Source organism: Chaetura pelagica, unplaced genomic scaffold (assembly GCF_000747805.2).
Source record: "Chaetura pelagica isolate M959 unplaced genomic scaffold, ChaPel_1.0 scaffold265, whole genome shotgun sequence".
NCBI classification, from domain to species: Eukaryota; Metazoa; Chordata; class Aves; order Apodiformes; family Apodidae; genus Chaetura; species Chaetura pelagica.
In genome coordinates this window covers 761,264-778,725 of record NW_009953449.1, presented here as the reverse complement: position 1 = coordinate 778,725, position 17,462 = coordinate 761,264, and the positions used below count along the sequence as shown (strand labels likewise).

General features: G+C 36.4%; 1 protein-coding gene across 1 annotated transcript in view; it reads left to right on the top strand.

Moving 5' to 3' along the window:
* KLHL15 (kelch-like family member 15) overlaps positions 1-17,289 on the top strand; it is a 21,410-nt gene extending 4,121 nt beyond the window's left edge. The window contains exons 2-3 of the mRNA XM_009998487.1: positions 6,682-7,393; positions 16,125-17,289. Of these exons, the coding sequence (XP_009996789.1) occupies positions 6,689-7,393; positions 16,125-17,234 (1,815 nt within the window). The 5' untranslated portion in view covers positions 6,682-6,688 and the 3' untranslated portion in view covers positions 17,235-17,289. The remainder of the gene's footprint in view (positions 1-6,681; positions 7,394-16,124) is intronic.
* Positions 17,290-17,462: the final 173 nt, after the last annotated feature.

Below are 17,462 nucleotides of genomic sequence, written 5' to 3'. Positions count from 1 at the left end.
GCTTGCTCTATATTCAGGAGCATGTTTTTCTACAGGTGTAGTCATGCAGTGGTCTCTTAGACAAATGTTTTAAACTGTCTTGATCTCTGTGAAGTGCAGTTACATCATCTGCATAATGGACTAATAGGATGAGAAACTAATGTATACCTCACTAATAGGATGAGAAACTAATGTATACCTCATTGATGTTAACTCATGAAACAGAAGTTGAATTTAGATTTAGTGAGGTGAAGTTAAACTGGTCAAGTAACTACTGCTGGTGCATATATCTGTCACTCTTAAAATGTTTTTCAAGCATGTACCTTAATCAGAATCTTTTTGATAGTCATCCTAAAGCTTGATTTAAGAGCTGAGGAGCATATTTTATTCTCTGTTGGCTGGTGGTGTAAAATGGGAAGCTTCCTACATATAATCAATTAGTATTAATTAAATTCAACATATGTGAAAACTATACTCTTAGACACTGTTAGAACAAAATGGTTCTGATCTTTTATGAGTGTGTGCCTGTAACATTTGGATCCTTCTGTGCAGAAAGACTAAATTGAGTTATAGTACAAGTTTTTAGGAACAGAAAGTAATATGAGCTGAGAAGCCTAACTGTTATGAATACATGCATTTGAGAGCACGTTTTGCATTCTAGATTTCTCAAAAAAGGAGAACACTCTTGTAGTACTTACTGTATTGTATGAAGATAGCTAAAGACTACTCAGCAGGGTTCTAGCATACTTAGAGTGATGCATAGCTGTGCTGAGCACAGACGTGATCCATACTGAGTTTTTAATACCTTTGGTTATAACTAGTTCTGATACTGCTTCTATCATAACCATAATGACCTCAGAGACAAATAATGTGTTACAGAAATACCACTGTTGTTATGAACTAGTGGAGATTGATCAAAGATAGCAACATGGGTAGAGATTGTAAGAGGAGCTGTCATGATCTGATGCATGTCCCTAAGAAATTCTTCATGCAGTGTGGATAGTTTTCAGGAGTACCCAAGTTTTAATTTCTAGAGTACTGGCAGTCTGGTTTCTCTGACTGGCAGCAGTTGGTAAGCTCCTAACTCCTCACTTCTAAAGTAATCCAGTGTTTTTGGAATTCTCGCCATGAATTGGGTGAAGTCTTCAGTGTGAACCCCCAGATGCCTTTATGTAGTTACCCAAACTTAGCATGTATATTATAAAGGATTTTAGATAATGCATACCAACTTGATGTGTTTCTTTGTTTCCTACATTTACAATTGTTGCAGCAATGGGAAATGTTGATATCCACTAGTTATCTATCTATCTATCTATCTATCTATCTATCTATCTATCTATCCATCCATCTATCTATCTATCTATCTATCTCACTTTTAAGTCATTCCTTCAGTTGCTTTTAGTGGGGAATTACGGTGAAAAATGATGGTTCTAACAAGGTTTGACAGGTTTAGTGTGAAGCCATGTAAACAAAGGTTTAATTTGACACATAAAGAATTTATACTGTGTAAACATACGTTTATACACTCACTGTATTCTCACTCACTGCAGTATACTGCATTTGAAGGCCCAGTTTTTAGTGATGAATATGTGCAGTTCTGAATGTCTTGCTTGTATGTGCAAATACATCTGTGTGTTGTATTATCATACATGTGTATAACATTTGACTATGGAGAAATGTCCTATTTCTGCAGGAAAGTTTTTGTTTTAACAAAATTAGCATCAAAGAAATCTGCTCAACACAGTCTTTGCAGTGCACCTCACTAAATAAAGCCTATGTAATGGCTTTAAAATTTGCATTTAAATGCATGCGTTGGATGGATGAAAGGAATGAGAGCAGATTATTGCATTTTAAGCTCTAGTTTTATTTCGTTCTGTATGTCTGGTGAAATATCTGTGTTACTTGTACATACACTGTTATGTGAAAATTTGTTGTTTAGCTGTGTTCACATAGGTTCCTTCTCAGAATTTCTGAGATAGATAGAATGAACAAATGCTTAATAATGAGAAGAGAAAGGAATTTACTAATTCTGTCTCAGCATCTCAAGTGAGTTCAGAACAGCAGTAAAGGAAAGCAGAAAACAGCCTTTCAGCTCGTGTGCTATAGTTGGTATTATCAGTACTTTCTTCGAACAATGCACTTCTATCCCTAGAAAGTGCATATAAGCTGACATGTTACATAAACACACTTATTTTCAAAAGTACTGGTTTTGGATAGATTTTTAAATGTGCATGATTTAAAGCCAAATAGTCATGAGCCAAAAGTGGGTATTCCATAACTTCCTTATCAATAGTCTGTGCATTTAAATTCAATTTCTTGGCTTGTGACTTAAGAGCCTCAGACAACCTGAGGAAAGAAGGTTCTCCTTGTTTAGCAAGAAAAAGCAGTCTGGATCAGGGTTTTCAGACTTACGTTACAGCTGCAGAATAAAGATGAGAAATCAGTGTTGCAAGTAAGTGCTTTTACAGTCACGGCAGAGTAGATTCTGTAATGCATTATGTGGTAAAAGAGGAAGAAATGTCAGGAAAAGCTAATCAGGCTAAGCATATTTGTCTTTCGGCTTTTCAGCAGACTTTTACTTCCTGTGCTGCATTATACTGATCAGCTCTAGTATGCGCAGAACAATGCAGAACATCAACTTAGATTTTTCCTTTATTGTTTATACGTTGGATTTTTTTGTTCCAGTTTTCTTATAGACCACTATAAGCTGCATGTTTTCCTTAGGATGAAGTGTGCTAGTGTGATCTGCATGCGTGGAGAAAAACTAACTCTGAATTTTGGATTTTTATTGAAAATATGAAAAAAATCATTATGTTGTTGTCCTCTGGGAAATAAACTGCAGCATATTAGTAGTGCATAGAATTACATGTAAGATTGCAAGTGTGTGTAGGAGAAATGGCATAGCTATGCTTTAGAAAAATGACTTAATTTGAGACTATTTTGTGTTGCTTTTAAAAAATATTTTAACTACCACATTGCTATTTGCTTTTTACTGAGGATATTAGCTATAGAAACAGATTTTTACCAGTGGACTGTAATATGCATTTAGCTATGTAGTTTCCTGATTTCCGTGCTGTTTTAATCCCTTGTGTATTTGCACTGGCCAATACATTTTTGTGTTGTAAAGAAAAATTGTATCTACTGATAACTGTGTGAGGTTTCATGTTAAAAAAGGGGTTTTACTTATTTTATTTAATGCAGGAAGACAAGTAGTCTTTTGGCTTTCACTCAGAATTCAGAAGCTTCTTTAGATAGCATAATGGTGAATTAAATGCTCTCTGATGTTTGGGAGGACAAATATTTTAAGATTAAAAACGTTAGATTTACTAAAAATAATAAAAACAGAGATGTGAAAAGAAGGATTAAGTGACTTAAACCCTCACATTTTTTAAACATTTGGACAATAATAATTTTAGGCTGTTGACCACTTTGTTACCATAGTAGAGTCTTGCCAACTGACTTCTGTTTTTAATATATTTTTACAGAGTAAGCAGTTTAAAGGAGGATGTGGTTCTTTGAATCCTAAAAGGTGTTCCCTAAATGCAGGCATTTTAAAAATGTATTTTGGTGATTCCTATCACTTTATATTCTGACAGATTTAGAATTTGAAGGCTAGTAGCTTATATCTGGGTTTTTTTGGGCGTTTTTGCATGTATGTGTCTTATTTTATAAGAAATAAAAGGATAGTTGGAAAAAAGGAAAAAAAAAAATCGGTGCGATCTCTATGTGAAAGCAACTTGGTCACAGAATCACAGGCTGGTTGTGATTGAAAGGGACCTCTGAACGCCATCTGATCCAACCTCCTGCTCAGCGGGGCCACCTAAAGCTGGTTGACCAGGACTCTGATGCCTGTTTTTGGGGTTTGTGATTTATTTATTTACTCATTTTGATTCTTAAAAGAACACTAGAGGTGCTCCTCTGGTTTTGGTGCATTTACCCTCTGTCATTTGTCTCTGCTTATATTCACTTGCCATCTTTTCCTTTTTGAGGCCTTTTAAAGCTGTCTTATTTAGAAGTTAATTGCTCTCCTTTTGTTTGCAGAGTACTTAAATTATCTTTCACAGGTTAAGGGAAATACCCTAGTATGTGTTTGCAGCTTACTGGTATGGTTCTTCCATGTTCACATAGGCAGAAATTTGTGTACTGTTTTGAAGAAGACTCTTCTGTGAGACTTCCACCTGCTTGAGCTTGTGCAGTGGGAGCTCCCATTATTTTCAGATTAATATGTGTTGCTTCAATCACCTGTGGAATGTTTGCTTTATTTCTTACTTTTTTTTCTCCCAATATATTGTGTTATTCTGTTCACATCTCACATCTGCAAATTCTGGCTGTCTGTCCTGGTTTTTTCATTGATCTTGAAGTTGAATCTGAGCCATATATCTCAGTTGGTCTTCTAAAGAAGAGTAACTTTACACAGTTGTTCTGTCTCAGAATTTTAGTAATCTTTTAACCTCTTGGCCAATTTCAAACAAGATTGAGAGATAGTTGTTTCAAGTGGCTGTATATTTTATGAAAGCAGGTGGTCCCTTTAAAGGCAAGTGACTATTTAATCTGTTAAACAGGAAAGACTAAAGTATGAGCTCAACTATTACTAAACATCAGAGAACTGGGGGAGTGAGAGGAGGAGTAACAAGTGCTCTAGTAGAAGAATACAAAATACTAATGCCTGTTTATTTGGTATCAAAAATCCAATTAGAAAGCAAAATCCCGTGAAGTCAGGCTTTATGCTTTCTCTTAAGTTCCTTCTTTTTGAGGTGATAACAGTAATTTTTTGTGTGTTGGTGACAACTAAGAAAAAAAATTGATGGTAATTTTTCTTTCTAGTAGATGTGATGTTTGCAGGAATAAGGGACTCACAATATGAAGCTCAAGAGCAGTTTGCATTTTCTCTCTGTCTTCAGTGGCATTAAAGGGAGTGTGCTATCATGGACACTGGCAAGAAAATGATTGGATTGTCAGCGTTGTTCTCTTGCTGCTGCTTGTACTTTCGGGAACTTGAATCTTGTCATAAGGCCTTAATTGTCATGAACACTCCCGGCATCGACTCTGTCGTGCACAGAACCTGTCAGCAGTCTTGAATAGTGTGGGAGCGGTGCTAATTCCATGAGGTGTGGCTACAAACACCCACTTAGCATTTTAGTTTTGCATAGACAAAGAGTATCTTCAGCTTTGTTTTCCAGGATGTGTGCTGATGAATTAAGGAGAGAAGATTATCTTCTGTTGATGGAGTCTAATAAAATACATTCCAATTAAAATGGCAGCAGTCAGGTTGTGGTGCTTGAAGAAGCAGGAGTAAAGTGGTAACTGCTCTCTGAAGTTGTAAAACCTGAGCAAACTTACAGACACTTCTGGGTCTGTATACTGCTGTAAAGTTCTCTAACCTGGAAAATTAGCAGGTTTTAAATTGTGTTGATGCTATTTATCTTTTCATGTAGATCACCAGCACCAAAGTATTGTGAACTTTAATTGTTATAGGAAATTCACAAATAACTGAGGGAACTTTTAAGATGGGATAAATTGAAACAAAAATGGTTGAACTAATTCTAGCAGCAGATTAATGTCAAAAGGGGAAGATGTCACTTTTTCCCTCTGGTATCACTTATAAGCAGAGGAGGTTTTGTGTGTGCTGGGAAGTGGAAGTGGGTGTTGTTGCACCTCCACCCATTCAATTTTCTATCAGGTTTATGAGCTGAGTTTGCTTTCCAGAGCAGCCCAGTGAGCCCCAGAGCTCAGTAAGCAGCAAGAGCTCAACTTCAGAATGACAGGGAGCGAGAATGCAGTGCGCTGTTGCCCTTTGGCTAGTGATAAATTGTTAGGTTGGTTCAGGCTCCCTTGTTCTTCACCCTACCTAAATCCAAGAAAGCTGAGCATGATTTCAAGAAATTACTACTTGTCTTTAATTTCTTTTTTACTTATTTACTTATTGAGTATAGCTTGCATGTAAGTAGCACTGCATCTGCAAATGTTTAAATGCTTAGTAAACAATTAAGCTTGACTAAACTCAGTATACGTAATTTTATTTATTGTGCTTCCTATTGCCTTAGTATTTTGCACTTTATAAATCTTGTCACCTAATTAATCCCTATAGTAAGAAACAGGGTGGGGGGGAAGGGACTGTGTTGTAACAGGAAAAGTGAAACACAAATATAAATAGTATATCTGAAAATGTTCCGTTTCCTAGCAGTAATCTTTTGAGTAAGTTGACATATTTTTAAGGAGACTTAAGATTTTTTTAGGTTATACCTGGTACAAATCTACTGGAACTTGTTTATCAAGTTAAGGAAATTCAGCTTCCTTTCTGCAACCTTTGATATTCAAGAGTGGGTGTTTTATTGCTGCCCTGAGATAAATTCTTTTGAAAGATTGAAGAGGGGAGAGGGAGAAAACCATGAAAACCTTTTTAGCATTGCATATTCATTGTATGACCACCGAGTTGTTTGGACTGAGGAATCGCACTGACAGTATTGCATAGTTATTCTTGTTCACTATCCTTTCTTTAAACTGAGAATGTTTTGGGTGGAGAAATACTTAAAGTTGGTGGTTTAAGGACTTTCTTAAGTTGATTTTTTAGCTGAGGAGAAATCAAAAAGGATGGGGGACACTTTTAATAAAAGCAATCTCAGGATTTATCTGGTCAGGAAGGGCTTGTTATATGTTATTAGAAATAACAATTTATTTTTATTTATTTTTTCTTCCCCTCAGGTGATTCATGGCAGGGGACGTGGAAGGGTTTAGCTCCTCCATCCATGACACCAGTGTCTCTGCTGGATTCAGAGCACTGTATGAGGAGGGATTGCTTCTTGATGTCACACTTGTCATTGAAGACCACCAGTTTCAGGCCCATAAAGCGCTGCTTGCCACCCAGAGTGATTACTTCAGGATTATGTTCACAGCTGATATGCGAGAACGAGATCAGAACAAAATCCATTTGAAAGGCCTGACAGCTACAGGCTTCAGTCATGTCCTTCAGTTCATGTACTATGGAACTATTGAACTGAGTATGAACACTGTTCATGAAATCCTTCAGGCTGCCATGTATGTCCAGCTTATAGAGGTGGTAAAATTTTGCTGCTCATTTCTCTTAGCTAAAATCTGCTTAGAAAACTGTGCAGAAATTATGAGACTTCTGGATGATTTTGGTGTCAACATCGAAGGAGTCAGGGAAAAATTGGACTCCTTTCTGCTAGAGAATTTTGTGCCACTCATGTCCAGACCTGACTTCCTTTCGTATCTGAGCTTTGAGAAGCTCATGTCTTACTTGGATAATGATCATCTGAGCAGGTTTCCAGAGATAGAGCTGTATGAAGCTGTTCAGGCCTGGCTGCGCCATGATAGAAGACGCTGGAGGCATACGGACACCATCATTCAGAACATCAGGTTTTGTTTGATGACACCATCCAGTGTTTTTGAGAAGGTTGGTGCATTTGAAAAGCAATAGACAAGATTCATCATTTAGCTAGGGCAGCATGCCATTAAATAGGTAAGATTCCCAAACCTGTTAGGAGGAACAAAAAGGTAGCATTTATTTTTTTCAATAAACTCATAGAAGGCAAACATCTAGAAGTATTATAATCTGATTAGTAGACAATAGTATGTATAGTGGCTGGAGAACAGGTAGGTTTACAATACATGTTTTTAAATAACTTCATATGGAAAGGACATTTTAAAATAAGATCACTTGTGTCAAGTTTTATTTCAATCATTTTGTTTTCCACAAGTTGCCTCTTGCTTTCCAGAGATTTTGTAGCTGCATACAGTATGTAGGGTGTATGTCATGATAATTGTGATCAATATAATCAAAACATAGTGACTGTAGGCTTTACGTGGTTTAAGTACAGGGTTTTTTTAAAAAATGAAAACCAGTACCTGCTATTAAATCTTCAGAGTTTTTTGTTGTATCTTCAGTACTTTTGCTTTTGCACAGCAGTTGGAAGTAAGCCCTGATCCTGCACAGTTATGCATACATTTGGTTCCACACAAGGCATATCATACAATCACAAGTTATTGATGGTGTGAAATGTAATTATTTACTTTAAATATCAGAGGAATCTTTGTAACAGGTGATCTAAAATTGAACTGATCATTGTATGTATTACAAAGTTAAAGGAGAACTTGCTTTTCCTACTGTTTTGTTGTAGAATAGACAAAAAATGTTTTCTAATTCCTGAGTATTTGTTAACAGTAGAGAATTATAAAATGTAGTAAGCAGCTCTCTTGCAGACTAGTAACAGGGTTTACTTAATGGTAAGGAATTACTTGAACTGTGCTGGTTTTGTTTTAACAATGTTAATTTTGTGTGATAAGATAGAACTTCAACTTGTGTATTATTTACTTCTCAGTGAATTAATAAGATTTAAGACCCTGTGTTTTTGTTGGCTTATTAGAAATTAATTTCCAGTATATTCTACTTTAGTATCAAGTGAGTCTACAGATAAGGTTGTGTTGTTCTTGGTGGTTTTAAGGGCTATTTGACAATTTAAGCAATAATGCTTACACTTATTTGTATTTTTAATTATAAAAGCTATTAATTACTTCAGAGACTAGTGAGTGTTTATATTTTGGGGGTTTTTGTGTGTGTGTGAATGGAGTAGAGGAAGTAATAAATATATTTATTTATCCTATATTAGCCTGTAGACATAAACAAAGTTAATACCTAAACTTGTTTTAGAACAGTAGTGTAAGGTGTATATTGGGTTAAAGCATTTCCAACTGCTAAGAGCTGACCTTTATGAGGTACCGTGCAATGTCTTGTTTTTAATAATGCTTTTACCTTATTATTGCATCATTTAAGCCCTTCAGTAGGAAAACTGATAGGATTCACAGAATGTTCTTAAGGTCAGCAGTACAGTTAGACTTATGAAAGAGTCTGCTTCAGCTCTTTGGCATTTTGGAATACAAGTTGAATCATCAAGCTGTCTTCAGCTAAATTTCTGTAAGCACAAGTGAAAAGTGCGTCTTGGCCTTTAATGTTACATCTAGGAATAACTTCAGGAGTTGGACTTGGTATCAGTGCTATAAATCCTGCATGCAGTGCTTCTCATGTTTTATCTTGGCAGCTACCAAATGCCCAGATAAGTACAACTTAAGGAGAAAAGTTGTTTTCAGCATCCCAGTGTATGTGTAAAAGTATTATCTGTGAATACCCTTTCCATTAATTGCATGTGGGGATAGAGAGAAGCCAGCTCAGATTCTGGACTGGGACAACTGAGAAGAGGGAAGCACAGCTAAATAAGTATGTAATTTGTATTTGTGTGTTGCCCTGGCTAGAGAACATTGAGTAATCCAGCATGACAAGTGATGAAGGACAACTACAGTAGGAACTAACATGAAAGTATAGACTGCACTTTTTTTTGTTTTCTTTCTTTTTGTATATAAAATAATGTATGTTAATTGTTCTAGAACTAATCTGATGAGAGCTCACTTCTGTGTGAAGTGAGTGAAGAAGGGAAAAGACTGGTAAAACTGTTTGTGTTTTGGAGAACTACAAACAGAATTCACCCTTTTCCTGAAGCCAGTAAATGCCGAGCGCCTTCATGAATGTACCAAATACGATCTGAGGTTGGCTGTTACAGTTCAGCAAACTCTGTGTTTGCTATGTGCTGGCTGGCTCGTCATATGTACTCTTATGTAATCTTTCTAATACGCATTTCTGAGATGCCTGTCATTGTAGTATATAAATAACTTATAAAATTTAAGTTTGCAAGTCACACTAGGGATACTTTCGGCCTCTTAAGCCATTCTGTTTCTTACATCCATTTTTGGAAGATATTTACAGTCTGAGTGGGAAGGCTTGTTCTTTTTAAAAAGGAATTGATGAGTGACTCTAGATTTATACTTGGATGTTGATGTGCGTATGGAGTGAAGGTGCAGCCTGTTTAGTTACTCTAACCTGTCCTGGAAGAAATGCTTCTAAAGTGTAAATAGATACTTCTTTTGTTTCTCGGTGTTTAAAATAGATGTAGACATATCAGTGAAAATGGAAAGATAAATTAAGTAAGGATTTGTGGAATTGGTAGAAAATACAGGCAGAGTGTATAAGGAGAAGCTTAAGATCTGCTATCCATGTTAAACTTAACCTTATTTGAAACATATCCATGGCTCCATAAGACTTGAGGAAAGTTGGAGATAAAAGGTAGAGGGTATTTCTCCAAGATCATGGATTTAATATTTGTTTTACTGTAGGCTACCATGTCTCTTTATATGCTGTTTAAGCTCCATTTAGTTTGTGTGCTGTGCAGATTGAGGTGATGTTTCAAAACCTCTGTCCTTAACATTTAAAGGTTTTTTTATGTCCAGTCTGTAGGACTATTGTGACTAGTCCATGCTGATTTATAAATAAACAGCTTAAATCAGAAACTTATTAATCATTAAGTACATCAGTTTCTGCTTTAGAGATAGGATAAGTAGAACATTGTATTTGAGTATGTGCTTTGCTGTGCCTAGAAAATAGTAATATTTGAGAAGATGTCATTGTGATATTGTAACTACACCTTTGATAAATGTGGGAGGGTTTTGGTCTCATTTACCTCCATGTCTAGTAATTCATATGTGTCTACTAGTACAGCTGTATGCTGAAGCTTAGACTGTGTCTAGTAGATGAGATTAGTGGTCCCCTCTTATCTTGAATAGGTGCTGCACTTGATATCGTGTATCCAAAGCTATTACTGACTTGGGTAGATGTGTTAGCAGTCTTTGTTATGTGCTGAACATCTCAATTCTGCCATATAGATTGTTGGCTCCACTGATTTGAGAAATTTAATTTCACTCAGATTCCAGATTGATCATTATAATTTCTCTTGCCAATTTCTAAAAAAGAGCAGCAAAATACTCAATTTGAGGCCATTGTCCTTAATGTACAGAGGCTGTGTCGTCTTGTCTTTGTGTGGTGAAGCTGAAAAACAGTAAGTGATTTGTAGCTGAAAGGCTATTGCAGAATAGCCTTTCAAAGCCCTATACTGGTACTGAGGAGTTTTTTTACTGGCCATGGGGTGTAACTCAGTAATGACCCATGCTAGAAAAGGAAAAGTAGGTACAGCTGCTTCTCCAATGTATGCTGATGTTTGATTGCAAAGTAATTTTGGTTCTGTTGTTTTAGAGATCCATGTGTGACTTTTTTTATTTTGCTGAACTTTGATTTGACATAAGTGTGTTAATATTTTGATAATGATTGTGGACAGGCTTATAATTGTGCTTAAAATATGGCCAGAGATAAGTAGATGTGAAAATAATAACGAACCCTTCCTAGTTAGTAGGATTGGTGTATCTTGAGTTTTGATCCAGCTTAATCTCCAGTAAAACTTTCTTTTTTTCCAAGTTAATGGAAGAATTTGCTCTCTATACATCTGATAAAGATGCAGTAATTAGTCATTGAAAGATATAGTGTAGTTTCTGTTTTCCTTGTGAGTTTCTGTTGCATCAATTATATAAAGAAATGGCAGTTTTAGAGAACTTAAGTAAGCACAGTTCTATAATGTTTGAAATAGTTTTCTGTTTATGTGGCTACAGATGATAAAGTCGCATTATGAGCCATCCAGATTTTTCTGGTTTTTTTTTACTAGTTCCTCAGAAGGAACCAAGCTAATATCTACCCCATATAATAATATGTTAATGTTTAGTTACCAGCTGTACAAATAATAGTTGTTTAATTTGGGCATTTCAAACAGAGCCTTTCTTTACAGTTTTGAAAGCTTTTTCCTTAAAGCCCAAGTAACAAAAATACAAACAGAGTAATAGTTGTAAATGGATGTATAGAAAAAGAAAACAAGCAAACACTATATACTGACGTCAGAGAGTTGTGTTGCAGAACAAGTACCTTGGATTTCATTGTTCTTCCTACAGCTTGTTAATTTGTTTAATTGTTTTAAGCTGAGGGGTAGAAGCTGATGAACATAACATGGGATAGATCTGGCCTTTTGTGGGGAGAACTTTTCAAATTAGAAACTAAGGGCTTACATTTTTTGCTTTACTTTTTCATAGAATATAGATGGAAACTTGCATAGCTGCTGCAACTAGAAAAGCATGCATTGCAGTATAGCAGAAACATAGGCAGTGATTAATACCTATGTTAATTTGAAAAGTCAGCAATGTTTACTGAGAGTTTCACTCATTCAAAATGAAGAAGAGGGATTCCATTCAAGCTTCAGTTTACTATGGCTGGAAGGATGGTGTTGATTTTGGTGAAGTTTTGGTATTGACTACTTAGGGGGCTGAGTAGAGAGGTGGATGTGTTTAATTATTTTCTCCATCTTCTTTTTTTGTATGGAATGACATATTTGATTTTGTTTATTTGGTTCCCTGTCTGTATATCTGAAAGTCTGACTGTGAACTACTGTAATTCGTAGATAATGCAATGAGATAGTTCTCATTAGAGTTCTTCAGGGAGCCCTTACATTAGCACTATGTCCCAGCTGAACCTGTAAGAAGGTTTTGTCCAGAAAACTGAAGAGAAGAAATTGAAAAGAATGCAAAAAATCATAAGAGCAAAACTTTAGCACTTGAAATTCCTTTTTTACAATAAGGCTGGGGTTGGTACAAAGTCCAGCTTAAACTCTGAGGCCCTTTGACAAGATAACAGAATAGTCTTTCTTTAAACTTTGAAAATGCTAGGAAGTATTTATATTTTTTTATCAATTCAGAATTTATGATATACACAAGAATGCACATTTTGTTTTCCTTCAAGGTTCATCACAGTTAGCGTACATTTCCATCTGTTTTGCATGTTTTGCAGAAAGTTGGTCTCTCTAATGGAGTATGTTGGTAATCAGGTGCACGTTCCTGCTAGAACTTCTCCATTTGCATGTAACAGGAAAATCTGTCTGTCAGTAAGAGCTTGGATGTTTGTTGATCAACTACTTGCTGCTACTTACAGGTAATGGCAGAAGCCTGCTTTGGAACACTGAGGGACTTCTTCAGTGTACTTTAAGCAGTTCCCTCAAAAGGCTTGCTGAAAGCTATGTTCTTTAATCTACTGAAAATAAAATATATGCAGAACTTAGAGTTATGTTTTAATATCTAAACACCTAAATGTTAATGCTTCTCTTTTTTGATTATTCACAGAAGTAGTTAGAAGTATTTTTAAATTATTCAGAAGTGTAGGTGATTGGAGCGTTTTCCTTACTATGGGCTGAATAGAAGTTCCAGGTAATGCTGGAAGATTTCACACAGTGCGTGAGCGTGAATGTGAATGTGGGCAAACTGACCTACGTTTGATTTGTCTTCATTTGCATCAAGCAGGCATGAGCAGTCTGTTCTTTCATCTAGATATTTTCTAACATTAATCTTAGACCATCATTTGAGCCTCAGGGGAGGTAACATTTCTGGATGGTAAAAGTTGTGCTGGTGAAAGGTGGAAGGCTCAAAACACTGATTTCTTTTTGTTTGTTTGTTTTCCTCAACAGCAAAGTCCAGGAATCCTCTCACTGCCTTTTCTAACCCAAATTTAGGTAGTCTATCACTCTGTTTTATTTTGTGGGTGTTTTTTTCAGAATATACTAAGAATTCCTAGTGCTTATATATTTTTATGTTCATCTCTTCAAGGTTGTCCTTGTAGATAGCTTCCCCATGAACTTCAGTCTGAAAGAATTGTTTATAACAGATATTTGCATTTGCTTCTTAATGTCTTTCTGGTTTAGAGTAGGAGATTGAGGCTTTATTTTGATGTTAGTGCCTTTGTCAAGGTAAGTAGTAGTAACCTTCTAATAGATTGATCCCCTAGTCTTGAAATTCTCTCTCTGGAATTAAGAGATATTCCTTGTTTCCTTTTGCATGCTCTCATGGGGTGAGACTGAGGCCATGTGAAGGAGTAGAGTGGTGAGGATATATGAGACTTAATTTAATTCCAGTTTCTGGCTGGCATTTCAATTTCTAGATCTAAAGATGGAATTGTAAATGTTGAGAGAGAAAGAAAAAGCATCTTACAGTTCTGACAGGCTTTGCTAGCATGCTTCACATTGTAAGAATGTTGATCCTGTTGTCTTCCATAATCATCCAAGAAAGCTTGAAATTTCTACAGGTGGAACAAAAAACATTTCTCTTTTTGTTTAATTCCAAAATTGATAGCTCCAGTTTGGGAATGTCTGAGATAGTCATGCTGTTTTAGAATTTGAAATCACTTTCAAGAATGAAATATGTATCCACAATTCTTTGTGATGTTAACTTCCTGTTTTGTTGTTTTGAAAGTTAAAGCTTTTTATATTCTTTTCTGTGCTGTAGTTCTTCCAGCCACCCCTCCCCCAGCATATTTTCTGTAATTTATGTTCAGTCTTTTCAGTCAGACCAGGTATGTCGTTTATTCTAATAAGTGCCGTATGAGCAGATCTCCTGTGTTTGTATGATATATTATTTTGCAATAAGAAAATAGATGTTATTCCCTAGAAGAGCTGGGCTTACTGTGGATGTTTTGTAAGCATTATACCTAAGTAAACCTTTTTCTCTGTCATCACTGCTGGTAAAATTGGTAGAAAGAAGTTGGATATCGCCCCAAGAAGAATATATTCAATCTGCATGTCACCATGCTCTTTTTCTAAGCAAGGATAAGTTGAATTTGTCAAAATAACATGGGGGAAAGAAAAAGTGGAAATAAAAACTTCAAATCACTGTAGCTCTTGAGCTATACAGTGCTTTACATTGGAAAATTAGTATCCAGGGTTTCTTGAAAACCTAGTGTGTAAAATAATATAAAAATTTGAGTGAATTATGTCCAATAATGGTTCAAAAGGTTTAAAAAACTGTTTATCTGGCAGCAAATGTCTAAATTACTGTACAGGGAAGGTAAATTAATAACAGAAAACTAAAAAAAAAAATAATAGCATGTGTTTATGGAACAAGCAACTACTTTAGTCACAAGTTACAAAGAATATCCAATTCCAAATTGCTTTTCATATACATGAAAACTCGCACCACCACCCCTTAGGCAAGTGGTGGTATAGGCTTTTGTCCATTGGGACAGGGCGTAGGGGGAGGTGGAGAAAGAGATACTGAAAAATACTAAGTTTTGATGTTACCTTATGGTTGTGCTGAAGTTTGAGTGGCCTGACATTTTTTTCCAAGCATTGCTTCTCTTTGTGGAGCTGGTTGGAACTAAAGGCATTGGGAGTGTTTGAAAGTGGTCCAGTTTTCTATATATAAAAAAAAATTGGCTTAGGATCAAATATGGCAGAGGATTTGTGGATTTGGCAATATTGGTGGGTTTTTATTTTTTTCAGAAGTCTAAGTCAGTTGGGTTAGAACATACTATTACAGGAAGAGTGAAGCCACTTTGAAGAAAATAACATGGTGACGTGAGGGCTGCCTGGAGCTAGATTTTTTTAAATGGTCAAGTTGGGGTTATGATTTGGTGTTCTCGCAGGACCAGTCTCAGGAACTTAAATTGGCTTAGATAGTAGGAGGCGTCCTGGAAAGGTAAATTCTTAAAACCTCACACCCCCCCTTTAAGTTGAGATGGCACCAAGAAGGAGCACTTTGCTATGCTGTGGAAGTTCAAACCTATCTACACTATTCCAAACAAATGCCTGACAAAAGGCTTCTATGTTGAGATCCTTTCCTCTTGTGTTCAAGGTGTTTGTTAACATGTGAAAACTCACAGAGGGGAAACCATAAGGTAATCGTCATGACAGGTGGTTAGTGTGATCGTGTGTTCTTCAGAACGTGTGGAGTTGGGGTACTTACCAATTAAACTGCCCCGTGAGCAGAGCCTGGCATTTGGGAATACCTGCTTGGACTTGGTTGTGAGAATTCAGCAGAAATTGTACTAGGGTAGACCTTGGTAAACACAGAATGGGTGTGTAGAATGGTTTTCAAAACCAGGGTGCATTTTTCATTTAGATGCTTCATGTATTGAGCAGAAGTTTTTCTGGGGAGAAGGAATAATGTTTTTTAGACTTGGTGATTTCAGCTGTGCCTAATTTGGACTTAAATTCTACATGTGAGTATTCTGCTGAAAATGTTAAGTCACTGCTGTTAATCACTAAATCGCCTTTTGGGTTTTGGATAGCAGTACATTAACTTAACCTTCCATGCACAAATGCAATTGCTGTCAAGATTGAATGAAACTAAGTAAAATAATCTTCTAATGACACATAGTAACTTAGGTTTTCTGGATTGCTTCTCTTGGTCAGAATTTTAATATCTTTTAAATGTATTCATAGGTAAAAACATCAGAGTTTTATCGATACTCCCGGCAGCTGCGACAGGAGGTTGACCAAGCCATGAATTACTTTCATAGCGTTCACCAACAGCCTTTGATGGAAATGAAATCGAACAAAATTCGTTCTGCCAAACCCCAGACTGCAGTATTTAGAGGAATGATAGGACACAGTATGGTAAACAGTAAAATTCTTCTCTTGCACAAACCAAGGGTCTGGTGGGAACTAGAGGGTCCTCAAGTACCTTTACGACCAGACTGCCTTGCTATTGTGAATAACTTTGTGTTCTTATTAGGTGGGGAAGAACTGGGGCCAGATGGTGAGTTTCATGCTTCATCCAAAGTGTTTAGATATGACCCAAGACAGAACACATGGTTACGAATGGCAGACATGTCTGTTCCTCGTTCTGAGTTTGCGGTTGGAGTTATTGGGAGGTATGTTTATGCAGTGGCTGGGAGAACCAGGGATGAAACGTTTTACTCAACTGAACGGTATGATATTACTGAAGATAAATGGGAATTTGTGGATCCCTATCCGGTCAATAAATATGGACATGAAGGGACCGTGCTTGGTAACAAGTTGTATATCACTGGTGGAATTACATCATCATCAACTTCTAAGCAAGTGTGTGTGTTTGATCCCAGTAAAGAAGGGACAGTAGAGCAGCGAACAAGGAGAACTCAAGTGGTCACTAACTGTTGGGAGAACAAATGCAAAATGAATTATGCAAGATGCTTTCACAAAATGATTTCTTATAATGGTAAGCTTTATGTCTTTGGTGGTGTCTGTGTGATCCTAAGGGCCTCCTTTGAATCTCAAGGATGTCCTTCTACAGAGGTTTATGACCCAGATACCGACCAATGGACTATACTGGCTTCTATGCCAATTGGTAGGAGTGGTCATGGTGTAGCCGTTCTGGACAAACAGATAATGGTTCTTGGAGGCCTTTGTTACAATGGTCATTACAGTGATTCGATTCTCACCTTTGATCCAGAGGAAAACAAATGGAAAGAAGATGAATATCCAAGGATGCCATGCAAGCTGGATGGCTTGCAAGTCTGCAGCTTACACTTTCCTGAATATGTTTTGGAGCATGTTAGACGTTGCAGCTAAAACAGAATGAATAACTCAATGAAATACAAAAAGCTATACCTAACTTGTCAAAAAATACAAACTAGTTGAATTCCTTCAGAGACATTACCTTGTGTATAAAAACTGCTAAATTCTTAAGAGAAACAGGTTGTACAGGGAGAGTACTTACCAAGTTTATTAGAAAAGCCAATGGTTGCTCTGATATTGTAAAAGCTCTGGGTTTTTTAACAAACCTAATTGTAAGTAGGG